The following is a 17444-nucleotide window of genomic DNA, read 5'->3' as shown; positions in this document are numbered from 1 at the left end:
CCTTGCCCCTTCAATCTTTCACCTGCCATTAGAGAGCGAGTGAGGATGAAAGAGAGCGTGAGAGAGAGAGAGAGTGAGAGAGAGAGAGAGACACACACACGACTACTGTTTGGTACGTGTTTCATATGTGGTATAATCTGTGAAATATTCCCTCTAGATTTCTGGCAATGTAAGCAAGCAATATGTTATGGTTGATTTCGTGACTGACTTTGAATCGTAATGTTTTTAGGTGGAGACTGTATTTGGTTCACCAAACATGACGGTGGCTTATCACGTGACTGGAAAAGACATGGTTTATGTCCCCTCCATGGTGCTTTCGGGTTTGGATGCATATGGTCGCGATAAGCTGATTGCAGACCTGCGGCAGTACCTCCCCATGGTTACGGCTCTTCCCATTCCCATTGCTATGTGGAGAACCAGCCCTGCACCCGGCTTCCAGCTAAAAACAGGTCAGGACCAAAAGAAAAAAAACAAGATTATTTTAAGACTTTCTTCTATAGTTAGATTATCCTACTTCTAGTGGAGCTTCTGCACTGATGATTAAAGAAGGAGGAGACCATTATGATAAATTTCTCGGTTTCCTACGTTAATAATTAATCACTCTCAGTACATTCAAACACAAAAAATGACTGCAGCTTGGGGGCTCATCTCATTTGTCTAATTGCATCTTCCTAGCTTCTCAATCCTCTGTTTACATGCTAGCTGCTAGCACCTCCCGTGAGAAATTAGCACCAACAATTAATATTGTCCTTCTCCAGGAAGAAAATTGAAATGAGTTGATGTTGCCCAAAAGTGAAGTTTGTTTCCGCCATCTTGCGGTTGGGCATCTGAAAAGCAATTGTTTAACGGATTGTTTTTCTTGAGTATCAAGACAAAATAAATTGTCAGAGCAGCGGCACCAGCGTATATCAAGTTCATTGTTGTGTTATATTTGAATAATAATAATAATAATAATAATAATAATAATAATAATAATAATAATAATAATAATAATAATAATAATAATAATATAATGCACAGTGAAAGACTGATTAGAAGATGTAAGCCTCACATTGCAGAAGTTGAATGTTCGACTCTGGGCCTTTGCCTTCCTCTGTGGATTTTACGTTCTCCCTTGCCTGTGTGGGTTTTCTTTCCGATACACCAATTTTCCACACACTTCCACATTCCAAAAACACATATTGTTAAAATAAAGGCTCACAATTTCTCCAATGTCCTTCCAGTTCTGCAGTTTGTGGGAGCTGTCGATGATCCGCGCTCCTGTCAGTTTTCACAAATGATGGAAGAGAGGCTGGAGAAGGTTTTCTCTGAAGCACATTTCAAAGTGCTCAGTGTCAGCAGAAAACTGTCTGTACAGGTAAGCAAAGTAAAAAAGTAAAAGTAAGTAAACGTTTTTCCATTTGCGAAAGAAAAAGCATGGATAACGTATCTATAAAACAATCTGCTTTCTGGTTTGTCCATACATTTCCTCCAATGTCATTTTCCGTTTCCCCTCCTCTTCATTTTCTTGTGTCCAGATTCTGAGTGTCTCCCAGGCTGCCGGCTCTTCTGCTGTGTCATTGGTTTACAGTGTTAAAAATGGGACAATCTTTCTTAATGGCACCACTGCTTCAAACCTTCTTGGTCAGCTGTCCTCTGAGCTGGTGGGCTATTTCCTCTTCTACCCACCGCTTATCGTCGCAGAACGTAAGTTAAAATTTGGCCCATGAAGTGCATTAATGCAAATTAATGGCACATATTTTGAGGGGGTCGAGGGGTAGATGCTCACAATGACCCTTTATCCTGTAACAAAGCATGCTGATCAGAAATGTATGTGGAACATTGTTTAATATTAGGTGATGTACTGATATACATTCCTATGGTTCAACCTTATTACCACATTGCAGTGCCATGGCTCCAAATAAACAAATGTACTGTACATCTTTCATCTCAGCCTCATTTGCTCGCAAGTTCTCTGACTATCTTTTAGATGTGCTTAAAGCAGAAAAACAGCAATCCTGACAGGGAATCAGCATTAGCCTAAACAGTATTCCCGTAGAGACCCAGTGTGCCGTCTGTTCCCATTCCATATGCAGTCTCAACTGCTTTGAGTCAAAGGAAAAATCCTTCGGTCTAATAAGAAGCAATTTTGAAACACATTTTCTAAGCTCAGAGAGAAAATGATTTCTTTAACTTTGTGATAACAGCAAGATCATTTACAAAATGAAAGCTGAGGTGACATACTCTTACTTCTCTGAAATGCAAGAGAGTAGTTTCATGTCAAACATAAACAGCATCACTTGAGGGGATACAGAAAGGCGATAAAGTACATTGACTGTTTTATTTTGCATGTATTTTTTTTACAGTGGATATTGAAATGTACCACAAACCGATCTATGTGGCAATAGAGATGTCAATATTTCATACTCCACTGAGCGATTTGGAATAATGCGCCCAAAAAAGATTTGATTGTCTGCTGCAAATCAAATTGTCTCAGCACACAATACAATTCCAAGTTTATCAGCAACCTCAGCAATGTTTTTGTTCATGTTTGACTGAAAAAAAAACACTTTGATTGTGGTCCATGATTTTGGTCTCAACAGAAAAATATGAATGAAGACGAGGCGTTTCAATAGAACCAGATTGTATTTTTTATTATTATTTTATATGTATTTCACGATGGTAGATGTTTCAAGCATTATCATGAATCAACAATTGACATATGGCAGTTTTGTTTACCGCAAGCCTGACAATGTATCTGGATGCTCTTAATGAGCTTTGAATTAAGCTCTCATTAAAAATGACATTTGGGAATGAATTTTCCTCCGAACAGTTTTGCTGCCAAGAAGGAAGAGAAGACTACAAAGTGTCCGAAAACACTAAAAAAGATTTTCAATGAGACAAAACCGCAAATGAGGCGAAGCATGTCCTTTAGTGACTTGACTGCTGCTTGCAGGAAGTGCGACTCCCTCCTAGCGTCCAAGTTAATATGTCCTGGCAATAACTAACAACAGGTGATTCTCTCACCGCCGTTGAACTTGGCTCAAACAACCTGGAAACACCACCATCCCCGCGGTGCTTCTTTACAACACAGAACGCGCCACTGGTTCTGTGGGCTTGACGTTGCTCTGAGCCACTTCACTCCCACTTTTCTTCCCCCCAAGTGGAATACATTGCAAGCAGGGTGTCTATTTTGAGCCAAAACAATGGATCTACTACCGGGGGTAAAATTTGTCACCGATACTTCTGGGTTGCGATACGTCATGCATCCGCAGAGGAAACAAACCCTCTAAAGGACAACCGACATCACTTTTTTGTTTCCTAACTGACATCAGAAAAACGTTTTATAGCATCTAAAATACCCAAAACACGCAGTATGATATTTTTTGTCAAATGCAAAACACAAATAAAAATGACTTAAAGTGTCCAAAAACTACTTAAATTGAACCCGGAAGTGGCCAGTTTCAGAATGTCCCACCCCCTTGTTTGTGGTGTTACCCCAAGACATCTTGCCTTGCTGGAGAATCAAAACAATGGCTTCAGATTCGGAAAATATGCTTTCTTTTTACTCATCCAGTTATGAATATGATTCAAATAGTTCTGAAGAGGAAAGCATACGTGTTTGCAATTGATTAAAGAATGTATTCTGTTCATTTTGATGCATCTGGAGAGAAATGTAGTGACAAACTCTTTAATACTCACAGTACCCAAAAAAGGCAGAAGAGGGCGACAAAGCTCCGTGTAAATTGTTTCCTGGGACGTTTTTGTAAGCGAACGTCAAATACACTGTAGAAGTCTTGGCGCAACACACAACGATTCACCGTCGCGTTATTTATGTTTTCCTTCTAATTTCGCCATCAACACCGATCAACACGAACTTTTCAGACCAAACAAAGTACCGCAAAATGCATTGAGGTGATGCAAGGTATGTCCTTTATTGGTGAGGGGCGTTCCTTCAGTGACGCAGGGTGAGGACTCGTCACCAATTTAAAAACAAGACTTCCGGAATATTCAGCGCGAGTCTTAAAACGTAAAATATAGCTATATGCGGTGGAATCTTTGTAAAATACGCTCAGTAGAAGTCACTTGAAGCCATTTTACAAATTATGGACACAACTTGTCCGGAGACGTCGGTTGTCCTTTAAGGGGAATAACATGTTTGAGGAATAGTGTGCGATCAGAATTCCGAACAGGTTTGAGTCATTTTCAGGTCACGTCAGAATTAGTTAAGTGCTACCACTCAGAAGTACCTTGATGCCTTTCAAATACAAAAAGAATGATACGGGTTATTGTTATGTTGTATACAGGGATAGAATTACAGACAGAAATATGCTGGAGTTACTCTCATCCAAGCTCACATTTAAAAGCTCCTTGTGTCCAAATCCCACCAATGGGCAGCTATGTCTGCAACAACCCTAAGCTGGTATTTGGGGGCTTACAAGATCAGCCTCACATTAAAATAAATTGACAAAGAGCCAATTATTAATGTCCATGAGAAGGTAAAAACTGCTGATTTCGCATCACTAAATCGGATACAGAAGGAACTGCTGACATTGCTTTGATTTAGAGATAACCTGATTTTGATGCGTTTACACAAGCATTGTGTGCATACAGCAATTTGAAGAATACCCCAGTGATTTTTTGAAGAATACCCCAGAGGAATTGAACAGTGAAGTCAAGTCAACAAACCTGTTCCTATGTAATTTTGGATAGTATGAGTCTGCATGCTTTAAAATGTGCATCCTGACATGTCGCAGAAGAAGGCGGAAGAAGCTGACATGGAGATTGACTTGATTACACCATTCTGCTGCTTTACTTCTGCTGTGATGCTTGAGTGCAACGTGAGTCTGCTCTCACAGGCCACGCTTGCAGCAACCCACAGCGCAGCAGTTTAATCAAGCAGGATATAGGTGTAAAAAGAACACAGCACCAACCGGAGGTTAAGCAGCCGAGCGCTCTCCATGCTGCTGTATTTGTCTGTCACGCAGCCAGCTCAAATTTGCATTGCACTAAATCCGATATTTGACACCTCCTAACAAGATTACAATGATTAAATCCCCAACTCACAGTGATCATTTCTTGTTTGACCAACTGTTGGTGTCAGAAACACAAAACAATCGAATGATGACTGAAACTTGTTGCCGAGCATTTTTCAGCCATATTTCAGGGAATATCCTACAGGGGTCTTTTGAGTTTTTATGAGCTTTAGTTTCATTTGGTAGGTTGTCAACAAAATCATTTCTAATGTCTGAAAAAAGGCGAACTTCAAATTGACAGGGGGGTTATATTTTATACATACATACATGATCGGGTTTCAGTTGCTCAAAACACTTGCTATTTCCAATATATAATATTTCAGAGCTACACATGCCTGCAAAAAAATAAAAAAAATCCCCTTTTTGTCTTGTATGGGCAAATAATTCAGAAGTCAAATTACAGTATGAAATCAACTCAATAAAAACAAACTCCTTTATGTTTTGATTTCGGCAAAATTAATTTAATATGATATATATATATATTTACTTTTTCAGCTTTGGAGTATCACAACCTGAATACCTCCATTGCCACCAGGGATTTTTGGGTTATCACAGGTAAGAAAGAGGTATTAATTCACTAGTAAGACCATCCACCCCTCTTCTTCTGATGTTGTGTGTCAAAATCTGCTGCACTTGTTGCAGTATCTGTACATTAAACGTAAATTCAGAGATTATTTTTTTATTCTGTTTTACAATTGCAAGCCATGTTCCTACCTGTTCTTTGTCAATAGACCAAAAATGCCTCTCTGAATCTGATCTTTCTGTGATCTGAGGCCAAATCTTTTCAGTCTTCTGCCTGTGATAATATAGTAAGAAAAAAGTTAAACTATCAAAATCACTAAATTAAAATGGAAAAAAATATTGTTTCAAAATAAAATGAAAACAGAAGATGCTTTAAAAACAACATCAAACAATACAAAAGTAACTCAGTGACTAAAATGATATGAGTCATCATTCCTTTTAAATGTATGTGTTTCAATATTGTTGGAAATCAGCGAAGAAGGTTAATATTACTTACACAATACACAGTGACATTTTTCCCCTTTAACTCTACAAATACACCACATATTTATAAAACTACATGAAATAATAAAACTAATAAAAGTGAATTTAGACAAAGCATATCTGTAAAAAGTAACAACCAATGAACCTTCTCAAAAAATGAACTAAAATGAATTCAAAAAAATACTGGTCTTGCATACCTGTCTTTCATACCTATACGTTTCCCCCCTGCTTTCTTTTTGTTTATCATTTCAAATATGTATGAATTATTACAACTTTTAAAGGGAAAACATAATCGTGAACCGATCTCAAAATCCAGTTTTTCTCAACTGATGTTAGCCAACGACAATGTTGCCATGGATCGCTACGATTGCCACGGCAAACCAGCAAAAGTAATCATCAATCGTATATTTTTTTTTAGCCCTGCGTACGGTCGGTTGTATAAAAGCATCACGGGCACATGCGCGGTAAGCTGTCTGCAGTTCCGCTTGTGTTAGTGTTTTTTTGTTTCAAATAATGGACAGTGTGCTACAACTTTTATACAGGAATTGTAACAATTGATAAGGGCAGTTGTCAGCCAAGGTTTACAGGTATGGCCTTGTGACCCTCAATAAAATGAAATAAAATTAAATTAGACACATGAATAAGTGGAGGTAAGAAATATTAGGGCTCACTTGCTGGTTATAAAATGAAAATTATGTCAATACCCAACTTTTGAAGTCACATTCTGTTCATGTGCCTCATTTCAGCCCCGGGTGTCTAACATATTTTGAACATGCTGGGGCTCTTTCCTCTGTTGTCAGTAATCCAGGATGTGGAAAACTCCAGCCTGGCTGAACTGTACCAAAGCTTTGCCAGTCTGATGGAACAACGCCTGGCCGAGTTGTTTGTTTTGGCAGGCCAGCAGGGCACACGCTTCAAACGAGCCACCGCTGTTAGCGGTTACACTGTCCAGGTATGATAAGAGATAGTCGTCCATGGGAGTTATCGGCTCTCAGTTGCACTGAAAGAAAGAATCATGTATAATAGATGCGATTGAGTGCCCCACATGAATTTATAGCATGCAGTGAGAATGTTTGCCTCACAGTAGTCAGGTTCAGATTGGGATGTTTCAGATCTAAGTTTGGACCCAACTGTCTAAACTTTGCACGTTCTCCCTCTCCTTGTGTGGGTACTAAATCTTTATCCCAGAGTTCAGAAGCATGTTTGTTTACAAGGACACCTGCAATTTCCTTGGTATCCACTCGGTTATTTCATGGCTCTATGATCTAGTGCTAGTGTTGCTTTTTTATTCGCAGTATTCCTGCAAAGTGGTCAGCCAGAGTTTTGTGCCGGGGTGATATCTATAGAAAGATTTACACTATTGCTGTTTGCTCGTTCGTCAATAGTGTTGTGCTCAACACCACACTATTTGAGACAAAAACAAAGACTTTTTGGCAGTGAAGTCTGAGACAGAACCAAGACCTTCAAAATGTGCTTTTAAGACCAGTCTCGAGACCATGATTGGTCTTGAGTGTTGCAACAGTGAGTGTCACAACACTATTGGTTGGGTCATTGTAATACATGATGATTCACAGCTAACAATGAGAAAAACAAACACATTGTAGCCTTCAATTTACGGTTTTGTCATCACTCTGTACACTCCAGTTACACGTTACGAGCTCTATATGTTTTGGTGTCCTCAATCTTCACTCAGACATTCAGTGAATCCTCATTCCTAGGTCTTTGCATGCCTCAGATTGATGGATTCAGCACAGTTTTTTTAAATCCCATTTCCCTCCAAAGTAGCATTTAGTCGTGCAAAAAATGACTGCTATAAACCGATTAGTGTCGAGCTGAGCCAAATCAGTACCGTTCAGTTAAAACAATTCTATTGCTTCCCCTACTCGTTCCCCTCAAGTGTAATACCAGCAGCACATGACATCATTTTGATGTTCTACTGTTTCATCTGGTCAGATGGTGAGTCTCAAAAGAATGCCGGGAGTAAAGAATCCAGCAGAGATGACCTACTATGTGCAGCACAATGGCATTCCTCTCACGGGAGTGTCAGCTGCCAAGGTGCTGAACACGGTGGATTCTCAGACCATGGCGCTCACCCTGGGCTACTTTGTTCAACTGCAAGCAGAACGTAAGCAGCAGCAGCATTTTAGTGTTTGACAAGTGTACGTTGACAACCTCAAACCATATACGAGGGTTTAGAAAGAAGAACTTGGGAAAGCTTTGTGTTCTATAATCTCTCTGAAATCGCTGCCGGACAGACATTGTTGGCACACGCTGCAGAGCTTGGTGAACAGAAGAACAGGGAGTCAGTCAAGACACTTGAGAGCTGATAGCATTCTCTCATACAGTAGATTGGTGCCAAAAATAGACTCGACATTAGGTTGAGGTAAATGTAGAGTATTTTAGTGTGGGTGTAATGGCCACATCTGCATGTTTTAGGAGGCTAATTTAGCCTGTGCCTATTCTGCATTGATCTAGCACATAATTCGTTCGGCCCACTTGTGTGTTGTACCAAACCGTATAATTTTGAATGTGACATTGAATATGCGACTGTTTCGAGGGTGAAACCTCACATTTTGCATTTTGGAGGTAGTATCAAAAAGTGCTATACTGTATTTCATAAAGATGCCACAAGATAGCAGCAAGTTTTTTTTCTCATTGAAGCTCCTCAACTCACTTCAAAATAGTTCCTTGAATGCCATAGGCACCCATTGTCAGTTTACGACCGTGCCTTTTTCAATTTTTTAATTTATTCACTGCCACTCCCAAATTTGTTCAGAAATTGAAAATATGACGTAGACCGCCATTCCCAAATTTGTTCAGGTTTGTTTTTCTTGCAGGGGTGCCGATAACACGTGGGGGGCAGCATTGATCTTTTTTCCATGTTAGTGCTTTGTTCCAGCTTCAGCTTTTGTTGAAGAGCTATATAAACCAATATCTATGTATTGCATTGTATTTTGGACTGCTGCCCTCATTTCAAGCTCATATAACTCTAGACCCATATAATTTAGGAATTATCTCTTTTGTTCTGATGAAACAAGAGAGTCTAAGGTTTCTTAGGCTGCATTGAATGTTTCTGTAGTGCGTCCTGGAATTTGAGTGAAAATGACAAAAACCCTGGCACTGGACACATTATTGCAAAAGGTCTGGCAGTGAATGAGTTAACAATGTTATGGCCAGTAGGTGATTGAATCCCTTAATTCATATAACTATGCATGAATCATGATTTAACATTAAAATGGATAATGTTGAACCATTCATTAAAAAAAATAATGTCCGCCTCATTAAAAAAACATGATTGTTGCAATAAATTGATGAGGGCAATGGTAATGTTTTACATTCCTCAGCTGTGGTCAAGAACCCTCCAAATAACCTTTGGATCATTGCTGCGGTGTTGGCTCCCATCGCTGTTGTAGCATTCATCATTCTCATCACCACAGCTGTGCTATGCAGAAGAAACAAAAAGGAATACAAAGCGGATGCAATTGGAAACCTCAATCCACGAGCAAAGGTAATTGTGTATAAATCCATAAATTGAATAGTATCCATGCATATCAACCATCCATTCAAACACCCTATGAAATGAATCTTACTTGAATAATTATAAGAACCAATTGCTGCTGCAATATTGTCGTTGAAATTTTACAATTATATTAAATTCTGTGTTTCTTTGTATATTTTTTCCTTCTCCATCCAATGCAATCTTGATCACGTGTCATCCTAAACGTGTCATATTAAACAGCCAAGTAATATTATACGAAAAAAAATATTTGACATCAGTGCGGCATGGGTTCAGATGTATGTGAGTATGAATAATTGTCTGTATGTGCTAGGTGATTGAGTGGCAACGAGTCAGCATTTCACGCAAAGTCAGACGAGAAATGCCAAGTGGAATAGAAAATGTATGTGTTGAAAAAAATGCTTTATGAGATCACGAAAATAGATATGAGATGATAAGGGAAAAAAAGGATAATTAAAACATCAAACACGGATTCATCACAGAATTGATATATCTTTTAAATTCATAATATCATCTATTATCCCATCCAATCAATCATTCCACTTTTATTTACCATATTTTCTGGTGTATAAGGCGCACCCAAAAGCCTTCATTTTCATCAAAAAATGGCCCTGCGCCTTATATGCAGGTGCGTCCTATATGTGAAGTGATATTGAGCCACAGCAAGTCTCACAACTACTCTCAGCAGCCACCGACTTCATTTCCACCTGTGGATGAAATAGAAAGAACTGTAGCACCTTATAATGTGCTGTGCCTTTTATTTGGAAAACTTGTATATATTTCTATACTATATTTCAAAAATCTTGTTTCATTCATTCAAGGTGTGCCTTATAGTCCGGTGTGCCTTATACTATATGGAAAATGTTTGAAAATACATCATTCATTGGGGGTGCGCCTTATACTCCGGTGCGCCTTAGACTGTAGTTTTGGTAAATTAAAATAAGTTGCCTCTACTATGTTACTGTTTAAACACTTCACTTCACTTTCAGATTGCGTACCGGAGGGACGTCAACTACTATCATCAGGTACATTGATTTCTCTCATTCCATGGTGTCAAAAGAGAGCTTTGAACTGCTTCATCTTGACTGCTGTATTTTGTGCCGTGTCAATGAAAACTACCAATACTGCATCCCTTTGGAGCTCTTACACTTTTTACGAGATTCTCTCGGATGAAAGACAATTGGCCTCAAGCAGTTTCCAGATGTTACGTGACAGATCCAGCCGGCTTTTACACAGTGTTTATGAAGCACAAGTGTGTGAACTTCTAAGAATGCAAAGAGGCATGGTTTCGATATACCGCACTCAAACTCCTCTGAACATCTCCCACCTACTGTCATTTTTGCTGAGCCTTGCTTCTCTTTACCCAAATGAATCGGTTTAGATGAATGAAAACAAAAATTGACACCCTCAGCACTTTTTGCTGCTTTATTGACACTAATAAAAATGGTACACAGCTTTCTGTAATCCACGGTTATTACAGTGAACAATTGAACCGTCCGCGATCCTCACATGTAAAAACACCCACTTAGTGATTTTCCTTGGAGTAAAAAAAAACGCTGATTGTTTTACTTTGACAGATGTGGTCAATGCATATGTTATTGCGCAAGTCATTTATTTCAAGTGAACTCAATGTGGCTCAATATTCAGTGATTCCGATAGCCTCTATGAGGGTGTGGATTAATACAAAGAGAGAGCTGGTTCAGTCAAGTGTCACATTGATTTTGCAACAGAAGAAGCATTTGAAGCATGCATTTTTCACTTTGAGCGCATGTCTGCATGCACGTGTGTGTGTGCGTGTGTGTGTGGGGGGGATGCGTGCATGGGACGACTATACTTTCTCTATACCAACAGTAAATCATTGCTCCTCCGTGCTCCCTTGTGTATTTTAATGTTTAACTCCATCATTATATTTTTATGAAAATTTGCTAATCTCACTTAATCATCACCCACTGTGAGTGTTTATAGGGCATGACGTTGGAAGAAGATGAAAAGGGCTTTCGTTAAATCAATTTATCTTTACCAGTTGAAGGCACAGCAGTGAGGTAAACAGCAGCCCCCCCCCTAGCCCCCACTTAATTTCTCTAAAAACACAAGTAACCTTTATTGACAGCTTATTTTGGACACCATACTTCATGGTATTCTTGTAAATACCTTTACAACATTATATACATTTTGTTTATTGTAAATACAGTAAAGTCTCGTTATATCGATATCGGATATATCGATAGTCCCGGTTATATCGATACTATTTCTATGCACGCACGGAGAAAATTATATGCAAACAGGGTCGGATATATCGATAGTCTCGGTTATATCGATATTTTTTCGGACTCCCTTGAATATCGATATAACGAGACTTTACTGTATAATAATACATTTCATTTATAAGCCCCTTTCAAAACTCTCAAGGACACTTTACAGTCACATAATTTTTTAAACTCATTTATTCCTCTATAATGCATTGAACTACTACGATATAATTGAGGAAAATGTTTCTTCATCCATCATCTGCACTTCTTGAAGGTCTCAGACATTTTGCTCCTCATCTGAAGAGCTTCATCTGCTAATTAAAGTTGTGCTGGTAACCCTGGCCCTATATTCCTATTGGACAGAGGTGGCCGTGCCAGACCTCTGCTTTTATAGGTCCCTGTGCCGGACCCCTGCTTCGATAGGTCCCTGCTCTAAGGTTGGGGCAGCAGTGGACCACTCCCTGAAGCCAATTTGATTACAGTGATACCTCAGCTTACGAACGCTTGAGCTCACGAATGTTTCGCCTTACGAACATTATATTCACGAGAGTATAATCTTGGCAGACAAACTAGTTTTCGGCGGACAAACCAAACCACACAGCACCACGGTGGCTGGCAGAGTAGTTTTTGTTACCATCTTTCTTTCAGTGCAGATGTGGTTTGTTATCGAGTGTTAAGCCGAAGAGGACACAAAAGAAAATTACGGTCGAGAAGAAGGAGATCAGCGAAAAACACGAACAAGGTGTGCGTTTGTGCGACTTAGCTGTCCCAGTACTATTACGCTAAGTCGACCATTGCTACCAACCATTGACAACGACCATCACAAAGGTAAATAAAACAATTTTATTATATAGTACAGTTTATTCATTTAATTACGATACAATAGTACATTTATTATACATAAAATAAGGTATATTTTGTGTAGTTTTAGGGCTTATTTAGTAGAAAATTATGTTTTTTGGGGACCTGGGAACGGATTATTTTCATTTTTAATTGTTTCTTATGGGAAATAAATGTTCGGCAGACGAACTTTTCGCCTTGCACACACTTTCTGGGAACCAATTAAGTTTGTGACCTGATGTATCACTGTACTTATATTGTTCAATCCCTGGCTCTGATTTCACCTCATAGAAGTACAGATGAAATATTTTCCTCGATGGACCACTCCTATGCGACGGAGAGCCTACAGAGACGTACTACAATATAAGTCAACACAGACGGAATTAATCACAACAAGCTAAAATTAATGGACCAAACCTTTTGTACCGATGTTGCTCATCTGTCTGTACTTCTGTTACAACTTACTAGAAGCCTCGCAGTGCCGTGGAAGTGTCCAGTTGTTGGGTTTAGTTTTGGTTTCATGACGTCTAAATGTGAACAACGTGATGCACAGGACTGTTGAAACAGTAATGCTAACTGAATGCAAAAATATATTTGTCGATTTAATTACTCAAACTCTCTTCAGCTCTTTGTTTGAGAACACATTGGTATAAAAGGACTGAAACGTTTGAACGGGTGCATTCACAGGTTATTTTTTTTTAAATAGGTTCAATTATAAATGTTGAGAGAATTTTAGGTCTGTCTTGAAATTTCACTTTGCCAGCCAAATATTCGAAACTCTACTTGTTGACCAGTTTAGATACGCATTTGTAACCAAGAAAGACAAAACTATTCGCAACAAAACTGATGCTAATAAATGTACACGCTAATGACATAACTCATACAGGTTAAGTTTCAGAAATCACAAATTGGGAGATTTTTGTACTCGCGACTCTGGTGCGTGTTAAAATAATATGACCATTACAAAAGTGTTAATTAGAAGTAAATAAAACACAAAATTGCTTTCATTGTTTATTTATACTTTCAATTAGTATAAAAATGTATTTTGTTTTTTACATTTTCTTTTGTTTCACCTTACAAATTATTGTGAGTATTGTGGTCAGTCGGGAGTCTCCCGACCAATTCATGAGACTTAACATGTATGAGAACTGGTCTGTGTTGTTACAAATTTTCCTTTTTGACTGTTATAATATATAACAACATGTGAAAAGGCCTGCAAACTGCAAACATCAGTGTTTATATTGTCCTAAAAGTACATGAGAAATGTCACCGCCAATATTGTAAATAAGATGAGGAAAATGCTTTTGATGCAAAGATTTCAAAGTAAAATCCATTTACAATGTCATCTTGATTTTTTTTCTTCTTGCAAACCCCCCACTCCCCAGCCAGTTCAAGGTTTTGACTATGCGAAGCAGCATCTGGGGCAACAGGGAGGCGATGAGGAGACCCTACCTGCTGGTCAAGATACTTTGATGTTGTCCCTAAAAATTCGCGATGCACCACTTTTGCTGGAGAAGACCATTAAATCCGATGGCACAGTCAACAAGATAAACCTCACCAGTGAGAAATATAAAAGGTATTTTCACCATGGGCAAATGGCCTTCTTTCAAAATGGAAACATGCCCTGCTCACTCTGAGGAGTCAACGCATGCCCCGCTATTTATTGCCATCATGTAGAATCATCCACAAACGTGTGCAGAGAGTGATGCTTGTTGCCGGGTCAAATTGACAATTTTGCTCATTTGTTGGCAAATAAGTGTTGTTCGTTAAAAGCATGTTTGCATAAATAGTGTGACCTCTAGTTGGGCCATTATCTAATAATATACAATGACCCTCGCTACTTCGCGGTTTACTTATCGCGGGTTCAGTGCACTGCATATTTTTTTTCAGGAAAAAAAAAACATTCAGAATTAATCAAAATGCTGAATGACAGAGATTTTATACATGACTGTCGTTTTATTGGTTCCCAGCGCTGACATCACCCAATGACAGCTCAATATCTCATAGTTTACAGCCATGTGCATTGTCTTCTCAGCCCCGCCCAGTACCCTCTGTGTTATTATTATATACATAACTTTACTTCACGGATTTTCGCCTATAGCGGGTGGTCCTGTTCCCCATTGACCGCGAATTACTGTCGTTGTGAACACCTCACTTTTTCACGTTTAATAGTGGGAATACGTCTAACATAAGAACTCACACATTTTATTTTGTGTAACTGAATAGTGCAGGCCGGATGTAACTGAATCATGAAAAGGTGATTTTAAGGAAATATGTAATATCATGAGTGCAGTTCAGAAGGCCTCATTTTGACCAATCATTTCATATACTTACATAATGTAGTTCATCTCCAATGCCAACTAAAGTCACCGTTATCTCCACTAAGCTTCCTCGTCCCTAAAGATTTTTCATCCTGCCATTCCTTTCATCCCATTAGTCACGATTCCACATATCTGTTCACCGAACTTTTCCCTCTCACGCAGCCAATGTAAATGTATTCTCTACGTCGCTATTAGTTATCACACAGTGCACGTCTTTGTTGAGGCCGTGCTGCGTCGACTCAACGGGAGCAGAGAGGGCATCCTCTGTTCCTCTGTCTCTCTCTCTGTGCCGTTATCATTCTTAGCAGACAAGTAAGGGATGGACTGCGGTGCTTTGATGTCACTGTCGGCGCGGCTCTAATTCCAGCCTCATTGCAGAATTTTAAAGACCCCTTTAACATGAAGTGAATAGACCCAGTGTTTGTCTCATTATGGGGAAAATAATCGATCGTTATTTTATCATTTTAAATGTAGTGGACACATCTATGCATGCACATGTATGTTGAATTTTGTTTGTTGATCAGCAACTGTACGGTTTTGGACTGCTATTGCTTGAAACAAGGAAGAACGTAGTGTTACGCAAGTCTATTCTGATAATAAACAATTGCCACCATAATTGAATATGTTTCGAAAGATGAGACTGTTTCAAAGGGAGGGTGACAAAATCTGACTGTGAGCTTGATTTTGGGGAGAGCTCACCGCCTCTCCTGTTGCTATGGTTACTTGCAGCAAGTTGTTGAGTGAGGACGGTTCCGTCATCAACAGCGAATCAGAGCTGCGGAATTCCATCCGAGGCTTGGCGGCGCCGAAAGTCACAGCGCAGCAGAAAACGATAAAGGAGGAGACGCGTAAGAGAGACGGTGAGCGTCACATGCATGTCGGGGGAAGAGAGGGCTGGTGGGGGGGGGGGGGGTGATTACAAAATCATTCATGCTTCTTACAACAAGGTCATGTATTCGTATGACAATCACATGCTTGTTTGTACGATTACATGAAAAATTGTTTCCTCCTTGCATATGTGAAAACAGAAATGTTTTCACCGAGTTATATGCAGAGATTGACATTGCATAAAAAAACACCCATGAATAATATTTATCGTGTCACCTGTGGATGCTGTGAAACAAGCCCCTTCACGATGAGCAATCATATAGAAACAGGCACAGATCTCATACATCACTTCGTGAGTTATTTCAGTGTGTCACTTTTCGATTGGTGACTTGCAGTGAGATTTTTTTTTTCGAATGAAAAGGCGCCTTGGCGAAATAAAGCTTGGGAAATAGTCTCCTGATTCAAACAGCCGACTTGTTGAGACTGAATCAAAAACACATCTGTTGGTTGCCGCCAAGTGCACTCTATTTTGCTTCAATTGCTTGTCTATCCGAGGCAAGGTCAGGAATTTAGCTTTCAAGCCACGCACTGTTTCAATGTTGTCTGTGATTCACAAAATACGGAGGAGTTATTTGGAATTGCGTTGAGAATGAATGTAGTCTCTCTTCTTCAGATCCATATGATACATCCTCTGGTTCCCTGCAACTCATTTCAATCAAGCCCATGACAGCTCAGCTTAACTACTCGCAACATGTTTCTTCTGACCGTGACTCAGCCATGCTCAACGGAGAGGTACATTTATTCACATACACACAAACTCATTGGGTGACATGTTGTTTGTGCCTTTTAATATGTTTTGATTGATTTCCTATTGTGAACACGTTTTTTTATTAAATTTGCTTCGGTGGTTATGTTTTGATGAGTATTTGTACTCCATCGCCCATCTCTCTTGATAAGTGCTCTGCAGCAATCTGTTTGGTAAAGAATGAACTGCGATATATGCAAATGTGCATCTGAATTATTTGAATTGATCTGCATTTGGATTTCAATATTGTACACAAATAGAAATATATACAGAGTCAAAAGAACGTGGATATGCTTAACTCCAGATGTAATTCCGTTGTGACTTGCAGCCTTTCACAACTAAGTTTACCTATCATAGCTGTGTCCGGCGCCACCATGTCTGGACATTAGGGATATATAAATAGGGCCGATACGACCAGTCAGACTTTAGTTCGCTGACGAAGCCTCTTGGATAGGAGGCGAAACGTCCTAAACCTTCAAATTTGTACAGATGACGGCTGAAGAAACCTTCTCATCGATGGACCACTCCTGTACGACTGAGAGCCTACACAGACAACTAAGTTAGGGCCTAATTTGATTTCAAAATAAAACATTCACAGACACCTTCTCGCCTACAACGTAGTGTTTTGAATTCCTCTGACTTGCATGTTTTTAGCATGTGGACTGTCGAAATGCTAAATTCTTCGTCAACGTCCAGTTGCATTTTGTTAAATGGAAGGAAAATTCAGTTAGCTGTCACTTTAAGAATGCTTTCAGCATATGTGTTCATAGGCATTAAATTTTTTAAGCCTAGATGGAGGTCTGTATCCCGAGTGCCCATGTACGTACTATAGTACAGGGATCCCAGCCAAGGGAAATTAAAATA

At 39.2% G+C, this 17444-nt stretch overlaps 1 protein-coding gene across 1 annotated transcript in view; it reads left to right on the top strand.

Moving 5' to 3' along the window:
* The window catches only part of kiaa1549lb (KIAA1549-like b), a 62212-nt gene that overhangs the window by 34332 nt on the left and 10436 nt on the right, over positions 1-17444 (top strand). Inside the window, exons 5-15 of the mRNA XM_088992660.1 lie at positions 230-449; positions 1224-1357; positions 1518-1686; positions 5511-5570; positions 6821-6972; positions 7974-8145; positions 9365-9528; positions 10527-10562; positions 14012-14202; positions 15677-15807; positions 16449-16569. Of these exons, the coding sequence (XP_088848786.1) occupies positions 230-449; positions 1224-1357; positions 1518-1686; positions 5511-5570; positions 6821-6972; positions 7974-8145; positions 9365-9528; positions 10527-10562; positions 14012-14202; positions 15677-15807; positions 16449-16569 (1550 nt within the window). The remainder of the gene's footprint in view (positions 1-229; positions 450-1223; positions 1358-1517; positions 1687-5510; positions 5571-6820; positions 6973-7973; positions 8146-9364; positions 9529-10526; positions 10563-14011; positions 14203-15676; positions 15808-16448; positions 16570-17444) is intronic.

The sequence above is a fragment of the Hippocampus bargibanti genome, linkage group LG03 (assembly GCF_051943395.1).
Source record: "Hippocampus bargibanti isolate YZ-2025 linkage group LG03, ASM5194339v1, whole genome shotgun sequence".
Classification (NCBI taxonomy): domain Eukaryota; kingdom Metazoa; phylum Chordata; class Actinopteri; order Syngnathiformes; family Syngnathidae; genus Hippocampus; species Hippocampus bargibanti.
This window is presented reverse-complemented; position numbering and strand designations above follow the sequence as displayed.